General features: G+C 31.0%; 1 protein-coding gene across 2 annotated transcripts in view; it reads right to left on the bottom strand.

Moving 5' to 3' along the window:
- Positions 1–349: 349 nt before the first annotated feature.
- heg1 (heart development protein with EGF-like domains 1) overlaps positions 350–10291 on the bottom strand; it is a 27880-nt gene continuing 17938 nt past the window's right edge. For both annotated transcript variants that reach the window (XM_087804746.1, XM_087804747.1), the window contains 5 exons: positions 10262–10291; positions 10159–10196; positions 4181–4268; positions 3321–3492; positions 350–2098 (listed from right to left, as the gene is read on the bottom strand). The exon at positions 10262–10291 is cut by the window's right edge and continues 13 nt beyond it. In XM_087804746.1, the coding sequence (XP_087660872.1) occupies positions 1955–2098; positions 3321–3492; positions 4181–4268; positions 10159–10196; positions 10262–10291 (472 nt within the window). In that variant the 3' untranslated portion in view covers positions 350–1954. The remainder of the gene's footprint in view (positions 2099–3320; positions 3493–4180; positions 4269–10158; positions 10197–10261) is intronic.

Raw genomic sequence — 10291 nt, 5'->3', positions numbered from 1 at the left:
ACGCGGATCAATACCGTATTTCCTGGACTACGAGGCGCACTTAAAATCCTTTAATCGTGTATTACCGTATTACTGTAATAGTGCGGAAAATACGGTACTTGACAAACATGATTTAGAATCATTTGCTTCACAATAAAAATAAGTTCAAAGGTAATAAAAAGTTATTTACAGTCAAACAGAAACTAAAGTAATGTCTTCTCACCACAAGACCAGTGCAGCCAACCCCGGAACCAGACCTAGCTTAGCATCGTTAGCATCGATGACAGAAGGAAACATGGAGATAAAAACAAAGATAAACTTGAAAGCTTTGGAAGTTTGGATGAAAGGAAACAGGAAACGATCTGCTGTGCAAAGTTTTTATTTAAATATCCACGTCCGACTAAAACGCCAGAATCACGAGAATTACAAAAATAGTTACACGTCTCAGAAGTAGTAGAAAAACAAGTATTTCTCATGGATCAGTGTTGACTTGAATAAATAAACTGTTAGTGGTTAAAGTTTGACGATCAGTGACGCAACTTATGTACAAAAACTTCAAGACTTTCATCGCATTCAGAGACAAAAGTTTTTATCCTCGGAACGAATCTTCGTTCAAACAAGTTCAAATATCGAGAACTTTCACTCAATTATTTCAACATTCAAGGTTCGACCAAACTTTTTTTTCTGTAGTTTTTTAGATCATGAGGCTTCGTAGGTTACTTTGGCCAGAGTATTGCAGAGTAATACTACTTTGACTCGCGGAATAATACTACTGTAACTCGCAGAGTAATACTGCGTTGACTCAAAGAGTAATACTACGTTGACTCGCGGAGTAATACTATGGAGTGTGGCGTAGTAATACTATGTTGACTCACGGAGTAATACTAGGTTGACTCACGGAGTAATACTATGTTGAGTCGTTGAGTAAAGCTATGGAGTCTCGAGAAGTAATATTACTTTGACTAGCATAGTAATACTACTGAAACTTGCATACTAATACTACGTTGACTTGTTAAGTAATACTACAGAACCTCTCGGAGTAATACTACCAAGTTTAGCTGAGTAAAACTACTTTGACTCGCAGAGTAATACTACGTTGACTCAAAGAGTAATACTACTTTGACTCGCGGAATAATACTACTGAAACTCACAGAGTAATACTACGTTGACTCAAAGAGTAATACTACTTTGACTCAAAGAGTAATACTACTTTGACTCGCAGAATAATACTACTGAAACTCTCAGAGTAATACTACGTTGACTCAAAAAGTAATACTACGTTGACTCGCGGAGTAATACTATGGAGTGTAGCGGAGTTACACTATGTTGACTCGTTGAGTAAAGCTATGGAGTCTAGAGAAGTAATACTACTTTGACTAGCAGAGTAATACTACTGAAACTAGCATACTGTTACTACGTTGACTTGTTAATTAATATTACAGAACCTCTCGGAGTAATACTACCGAGTTTAGCTGAGTAATACTACTTTGACTCGCAGAGTAGTACTTACGTTGACTCTTGAGTAATATTACAGAGCCGCGCGGAGTAATACTACAGCGGAATAATACTACAGCGGAATAATACTACGTTGACTAGCAGAGTAATACTACTGAAACTTGCATACTAATACTACGTTGACTTGCTAAGTAATACTACAGAGCCTCTTGGAATAATACTACCAAGTTTAGCTGAGTAATACTGCTTTGACTCGCAGAGTAATACTTACGTAGACTCTTGAGTAATACTACAGAGCCGCGCAGAGTAATACTACAGTCTAGTGGAGTAATACTAGAATGATACTCGGTAAAGTATAGAGTTGATGAAAACATGATTCTCCTACAAGCCAGTGGATGATAAAGTGTTGCATCACTACGTGGGAGTTGAACCAGCAAACTCATGCAAACTGCTGCACATTTACCTTGCAAAGGTGACATTTAAATGCGACAGGAAGTGATGTAACGACGGCGTCCAGATGTTAGAAGTAGTCTCTCCTCCGGGAGTCGTCGCTGGTGAACGAGGGGTTCCACTGAGCCGGGTAGATGCACGAGTGTCGAGACCCCGGGAGACCAGAGAAGGGGTACACCCCGTTCCTCTCCAGGTCAGCGTTACGCAACGCCGGCTGAAAAGTATAGACAATGACATCAACTCACAACATACGTGTTAATACAAGTGTGTATGTGTCCTCACAGAGAAGTCTGTCTGTGTGTAAGTACATGTGTGTGTACTCACAGAGTAGTACATGTGTGTATAATTGTGTACTCACAGAGTAGTATATGTGTGTGTACTCACAGAGTAGTATATGTGTGTATAAGTATGTAGTCACAGAGTAGTATATGTGTGTGTACTCACAGAGTAGTATATGTGTGTATAAGTATGTACTCACAGAGTAGTATATGTGTGTGTACTCACAGAGTAGTATATAAGTGTGTACTCACAGAGTAGTATATATGTGTATAAGTATGTACTCACAGAGTAGTATATGTGTGTGTACTCACAGAGTAGTATATGTGTGTGTACTCACAGAGTAGTATATGTGTGTATTAGTGTGTATTCAAACAGTAGTATATGTGTGTATAAGTGTGTATTCACAGAGTAGTATAAGTATGTACTCACAGAGTAGTATATATGTGTGTATAAGTGTGTACTCACAGAGTAGTATAAGTGTGTATAAGTGTGTACTTACAGAGTAGTATAAGTGTGTACTTACAGAGTAGTATATGTATGTACTCACAGAGTAGTATAAGTATGTACTCACAGAGTAGTATAAGTGTGTATAAGTGTGTACTTACAGAGTAGTATAAGTATGTACTCACAGAGTAGTATAAGTGTGTATAAGTGTGTACTTACAGAGTAGTATAAGTATGTACTCACAGAGTAGTATAAGTGTGTACTCACAGAGTAGTATAAGTGTGTATAAGTGTGTACTTACAGAGTAGTATAAGTGTGTACTCACAGAGTAGTATAAGTATGTACTCACAGAGTAGTATAAGTGTGTATAAGTGTGTACTTACAGAGTAGTATAAGTATGTACTCACAGAGTAGTATAAGTGTGTACTCACAGAGTAGTATAAGTGTGTATAAGTGTGTACTTACAGAGTAGTATAAGTGTGTACTCACAGAGTAGTATAAGTATGTACTTACAGAGTAGTATATATGTGTGTACTTACAGAGTAGTATAAGTGTGTACTCACAGAGTAGTATATGTATGTACTCACAGAGTAGTATAAGTATGTACTCACAGAGTAGTATAAGTGTGTATAAGTGTGTACTTACAGAGTAGTATAAGTGTGTATAAGTATGTACTCACAGAGTAGTATATATGTGTATAAGTGTGTACTCACAGAGTAGTATATGTCCGTCATCTGCAGCAGGTTCTTGGTGCTTCCGTTCTCCTGCATCTCGATGGTTTCTCTTCCCCACTCCATGGAGATCCTGCTGCTCTTCGGGTCCAAGTACGACATCTGAAGGTCTGAGCTCTTGAAGATGATCTTGTTCATGTCGTTCTTGTCTTTCCTGACGAGGAGAAACACATGATCTGAGAGACGTTCCTCCGCCAGAGTGACGTGAACCGTGAGTTCAGTCAAACATTCGTTTATATTTAAGTGTCAATAAAATCTATTTTGTCCTTTTTTATTACATTTTTTAAGTCAAAAATTCATCAAAAGAAGAAAACAGTTTGAAATTTTTTTTGTGTTTTTATTTTTTTATGTGAGTATTTATAATGTTTATTATACATTTAGAGAGAAATTTAAATATTAAAAGAATTTAATGACAGTTTATCATTAAAAGTTTTTTAACGTTAATGACATGATGTGACGACAACTTGAGAAATACTTTAGAGACAAAAACTTATTTTTCATATTTTTAATTAACAAAAAAAACTCTAATCTCATGATTTCAGCTTTTATGTCAAAAATATATTGTAAGAAAATTGAAAAAACATTAAATAAATCTCGGAGGAAAGTAACGGAGAATTAAATAAAAAGTTTACTTTAATAATATTATTATAAATATATATTTATTCAGTTTTATTTCAACTTTGTTTTTCATTCATTTGACTTGAAAACAGCTTCAGACAAATTTAAATAATTAAGATTTATTAAAAGTTATTTTATGTTTAATTGTTCGATCATTTTGTGTAGATGTTCCTCGTGTGTGTAAATATATATTTATTTATTGTGTATATAAATATACAACTTACTTGCAGCAGGTCACGATGAGCGCTATGATGAGGATGAGGAGAACAGCGCCCCCTGCAGGAGACACCACGACTGCAATCAGCTTGTAAACTGGAACGAAAACAAATGAAAGTTAAATTTCAAGAAAATCTTGTTTACGTTTCAAAACCAAGACTTTCTAATGTGTCTCCTTTAAAATCTAATGTGTCTCCTTTAACATCTAATGTGTCTCCTTTAAAATCGAATGTGTCTCCTTTAACATCTAATGTGTCTCCTTTAAAATCGAATGTGTCTCCTTTAAAATCGAATGTGTCTCCTTTAAAATCTAATGTGTCTCCTTTAAAATCTAATGTGTCTCCTTTAAAATCTAATGTGTCTCCTTTAACATCTAATGTGTCTCCTTTAACATCTAATGTGTCTCCTTTAACATCTAATGTGTCTCCTTTAAAATCTAATGTGTCTCCTTTAACATCTAATGTGTCTCCTTTAACATCTAATGTGTCTCCTTTAAAATCTAATGTGTCTCCTTTAACATCTAATGTGTCTCCTTTAAAATCTAATGTGTCTCCTTTAACATCTAATGTGTCTCCTTTAACATCGAATGTGTCTCCTTTAAAATCTAATGTGTCTCCTTTAAAATCTAATGTGTCTCCTTTAAAATCTAATGTCTCTCCTTAAAAAATCTAATTTAAAATCTAATGTGTCTCCTTTAAAATCTAATGTGTCTCCTTTAACATCTAATGTGTCTCCTTTAAAATCTAATGTGTCTCCTTTAAAATCTAATGTGTCTCCTTTAAAATCTAATGTGTCTCCTTTAAAATCTAATGTGTCTCCTTTAAAATCGAATGTGTCTCCTTTAAAATCTAATTTAAAATCTAATGTGTCTCCTTTAAAATCTAATTTAAAATCGAATGTGTCTCCTTTAAAATCTAATGTGTCTCCTTTAAAATCTAATTTAAAATCTAATGTGTCTCCTTTAAAATCTAATTTAAAATCGAATGTGTCTCCTTAAAAAATCTAATGTGTCTCCTTTAAAATCTAATGTGTCTCCTTTAAAATCTAATGTGTCTCCTTAAAAAATCTAATGTGTCTCCTTTAAAATCTAATGTGTCTCCTTTAAAATCTAATGTGTCTCCTTTAAAATCTAATGTGTCTCCTTTAAAATCTAATGTGTCTCCTTTAAAATCTAATTTAAAATCTAATGTGTCTCCTTTAAAATCTAATTTAAAATCTAATGTGTCTCCTTAAAAAATCTAATGTGTCTCCTTTAAAATCTAATGTGTCTCCTTTAAAATTTAATTTAAAATCTAATGTGTCTCCTTAAAAAATCTAATGTGTCTCCTTTAAAATCTAATGTCTCTCCTTAAAAAATCTAATTTAAAATCTAATGTGTCTCCTTTAAAATCTAATGTGTCTCCTTTAAAATCTAATGTGTCTCCTTTAAAATCTAATGTGTCTCCTTTAAAATCTAATTTAAAATCTAATGTGTGTCCTTTAAAATCTAATGTGTCTCCTTTAAAATCTAATTTAAAATCTAATGTGTCTCCTTTAAAATCTAATGTGTCTCCTTTAACATCTAATGTGTCTCCTTTAAAATCTAATGTGTCTCCTTTAAAATCGAATGTGTCTCCTTTAAAATCTAATGTGTCTCCTTTAAAATCTAATGTGTCTCCTTTAAAATCTAATGTGTCTCCTTTAAAATCTAATGTGTCTCCTTTAAAATCTAATGTGTCTCCTTTAAAATCTAATGTGTCTCCTTTAAAATCTAATTTAAAATCTAATGTGTCTCCTTTAAAATCTAATGTGTCTCCTTTAAAATCTAATGTGTCTCCTTTAAAATCTAATGTGTCTCCTTTAAAATCTAATGTGTCTCCTTTAAAATCTAATTTAAAATCTAATGTGTCTCCTTTAAAATCTAATTTAAAATCGAATGTGTCTCCTTTAAAATCGAATGTGTCTCCTTTAAAATCTAATTTAAAATCGAATGTGTCTCCTTTAAAATCGAATGTGTCTCCTTTAAAATCTAATTTAAAATCTAATGTGTCTCCTTTAAAATCTAATGTGTCTCCTTTAAAATCTAATTTAAAATCTAATGTGTCTCCTTTAAAATCTAATGTGTCTCCTTTAAAATCTAATGTGTCTCCTTAAAAAATCGAATGTGTCTCCTTTAAAATCTAATGTGTCTCCTTTAAAATCTAATGTGTCTCCTTTAAAATCTAATGTGTCTCCTTTAAAATCTAATTTAAAATCTAATGTGTCTCCTTAAAAAATCTAATGTGTCTCCTTTAAAATCTAATGTGTCTCCTTTAAAATCTAATGTGTCTCCTTAAAAAATCTAATGTGTCTCCTTTAAAATCTAATGTCTCTCCTTAAAAAATCTAATTTAAAATCTAATGTGTCTCCTTTAAAATCTAATGTGTCTCCTTTAAAATCTAATGTGTCTCCTTTAAAATCTAATGTCTCTCCTTAAAAAATCGAATTTAAAATCTAATGTGTCTCCTTTAAAATCTAATTTAAAATCTAATGTGTCTCCTTTAAAATCTAATTTAAAATCTAATGTGTCTCCTTTAAAATCTAATTTAAAATATAATGTGTCTCCTTTAAAATCTAATTTAAAATCTAATGTGTCTCCTTTAAAATCTAATTTAAAATCTAATGTGTCTCCTTTAAAATATAATTTAAAATCTAATGTGTCTCCTTTAAAATATAATTTGTCTCCTTTAAAATCTAATGTGTCTCCTTTAAAATCGAATTTAAAATCTAATGTGTCTCCTTTAAAATCAAATGTGTCTCCTTTAACATCTAATGTGTCTCCTTTAACATCGAATGTGTCTCCTTTAAAATCTAATGTGTCTCCTTTAAAATCTAATGTGTCTCCTTTAAAATCTAATGTCTCTCCTTAAAAAATCTAATTTAAAATCTAATGTGTCTCCTTTAAAATCGAATGTGTCTCCTTTAACATCTAATGTGTCTCCTTTAAAATCTAATGTGTCTCCTTTAACATCTAATGTGTCTCCTTTAAAATCTAATGTGTCTCCTTTAAAATCTAATGTGTCTCCTTTAAAATCTAATGTCTCTCCTTAAAAAATCTAATTTAAAATCTAATGTGTCTCCTTTAACATCGAATGTGTCTCCTTTAAAATCTAATGTGTCTCCTTTAAAATCTAATGTGTCTCCTTTAAAATCTAATGTCTCTCCTTAAAAAATCTAATTTAAAATCTAATGTGTCTCCTTTAAAATCTAATGTGTCTCCTTTAACATCTAATGTGTCTCCTTTAACATCTAATGTGTCTCCTTTAAAATCGAATGTGTCTCCTTTAAAATCTAATGTGTCTCCTTTAAAATCTAATGTGTCTCCTTTAAAATCTAATGTGTCTCCTTTAAAATCTAATGTGTCTCCTTTAAAATCTAATTTAAAATCTAATGTGTCTCCTTTAAAATCTAATTTAAAATCGAATGTGTCTCCTTTAAAATCTAATGTGTCTCCTTTAAAATCTAATTTAAAATCTAATGTGTCTCCTTTAAAATCTAATTTAAAATCGAATGTGTCTCCTTAAAAAATCTAATGTGTCTCCTTTAAAATCTAATGTGTCTCCTTTAAAATCTAATGTGTCTCCTTAAAAAATCTAATGTGTCTCCTTTAAAATCTAATGTGTCTCCTTTAAAATCTAATGTGTCTACTTTAAAATCTAATGTGTCTCCTTTAAAATCTAATTTAAAATCTAATGTGTCTCCTTAAAAAATCTAATGTGTCTCCTTTAAAATCTAATGTGTCTCCTTAAAAAATCTAATGTGTCTCCTTTAAAATCTAATGTGTCTCCTTTAAAATCTAATGTGTCTCCTTTAAAATCTAATGTGTCTCCTTTAAAATCTAATGTGTCTCCTTTAAAATCTAATTTAAAATCTAATGTGTCTCCTTTAAAATCTAATTTAAAATCTAATGTGTCTCCTTAAAAAATCTAATGTGTCTCCTTTAAAATCTAATGTGTCTCCTTTAAAATTTAATTTAAAATCTAATGTGTCTCCTTAAAAAATCTAATGTGTCTCCTTTAAAATCTAATGTCTCTCCTTAAAAAATCTAATTTAAAATCTAATGTGTCTCCTTTAAAATCTAATGTGTCTCCTTTAAAATCTAATGTGTCTCCTTTAAAATCTAATGTGTCTCCTTTAAAATCTAATTTAAAATCTAATGTGTCTCCTTTAAAATCTAATGTGTCTCCTTTAACATCTAATGTGTCTCCTTTAAAATCTAATGTGTCTCCTTTAAAATCTAATGTGTCTCCTTTAAAATCTAATTTAAAATCGAATGTGTCTCCTTTAAAATCTAATGTGTCTCCTTTAACATCTAATGTGTCTCCTTTAAAATCTAATGTGTCTCCTTTAAAATCGAATGTGTCTCCTTTAAAATCTAATGTGTCTCCTTTAAAATCTAATGTGTCTCCTTTAAAATCTAATGTGTCTCCTTTAAAATCTAATGTGTCTCCTTTAAAATCTAATGTGTCTCCTTTAAAATCTAATTTAAAATCTAATGTGTCTCCTTTAAAATCGAATGTGTCTCCTTTAAAATCTAATGTGTCTCCTTTAAAATCTAATGTGTCTCCTTTAAAATCTAATGTGTCTCCTTTAAAATCTAATTTAAAATCTAATGTGTCTCCTTTAAAATCTAATTTAAAATCTAATGTGTCTCCTTTAAAATATAATTTAAAATCTAATGTGTCTCCTTTAAAATCTAATTTAAAATCGAATGTGTCTCCTTAAAAAATCTAATGTGTCTCCTTTAAAATCTAATGTGTCTCCTTTAAAATCTAATGTGTCTCCTTAAAAAATCTAATGTGTCTCCTTTAAAATCTAATGTGTCTCCTTTAAAATCTAATGTGTCTACTTTAAAATCTAATGTGTCTCCTTTAAAATCTAATTTAAAATCTAATGTGTCTCCTTAAAAAATCTAATGTGTCTCCTTTAAAATCTAATGTGTCTCCTTAAAAAATCTAATGTGTCTCCTTTAAAATCTAATGTGTCTCCTTTAAAATCTAATGTGTCTCCTTTAAAATCTAATGTGTCTCCTTTAAAATCTAATGTGTCTCCTTTAAAATCTAATTTAAAATCTAATGTGTCTCCTTTAAAATCTAATTTAAAATCTAATGTGTCTCCTTAAAAAATCTAATGTGTCTCCTTTAAAATCTAATGTGTCTCCTTTAAAATTTAATTTAAAATCTAATGTGTCTCCTTAAAAAATCTAATGTGTCTCCTTTAAAATCTAATGTCTCTCCTTAAAAAATCTAATTTAAAATCTAATGTGTCTCCTTTAAAATCTAATGTGTCTCCTTTAAAATCTAATGTGTCTCCTTTAAAATCTAATGTGTCTCCTTTAAAATCTAATTTAAAATCTAATGTGTCTCCTTTAAAATCTAATGTGTCTCCTTTAACATCTAATGTGTCTCCTTTAAAATCTAATGTGTCTCCTTTAAAATCTAATGTGTCTCCTTTAAAATCTAATTTAAAATCGAATGTGTCTCCTTTAAAATCTAATGTGTCTCCTTTAACATCTAATGTGTCTCCTTTAAAATCTAATGTGTCTCCTTTAAAATCGAATGTGTCTCCTTTAAAATCTAATGTGTCTCCTTTAAAATCTAATGTGTCTCCTTTAAAATCTAATGTGTCTCCTTTAAAATCTAATGTGTCTCCTTTAAAATCTAATGTGTCTCCTTTAAAATCTAATTTAAAATCTAATGTGTCTCCTTTAAAATCGAATGTGTCTCCTTTAAAATCTAATGTGTCTCCTTTAAAATCTAATGTGTCTCCTTTAAAATCTAATGTGTCTCCTTTAAAATCTAATTTAAAATCTAATGTGTCTCCTTTAAAATCTAATTTAAAATCTAATGTGTCTCCTTTAAAATATAATTTAAAATCTAATGTGTCTCCTTTAAAATCGAATTTAAAATCGAATGTGTCTCCTTTAAAATCTTCTTCAGGTGCCGGAGACTCTCGCTCAAACACTCACAGTTGCCACAGTTGAATCCTCCGAATCCGAACGAGCACCTGGAACACAAGACACACCTTGACGTCTGGACCCTCGTGACTCCAGGACGAGGAGGTGGACTCACCTGACGCAGGTATCGTTCTCCAGCCTGAAG

The sequence above is a fragment of the Callionymus lyra genome, chromosome 12 (assembly GCF_982586985.1).
Source record: "Callionymus lyra chromosome 12, fCalLyr1.hap1.1, whole genome shotgun sequence".
Taxonomy (NCBI): domain Eukaryota; kingdom Metazoa; phylum Chordata; class Actinopteri; order Syngnathiformes; family Callionymidae; genus Callionymus; species Callionymus lyra.
The sequence above is the reverse complement of the archived record's forward strand: the minus strand, read 5'-3'. Positions and strand labels throughout refer to the sequence as shown.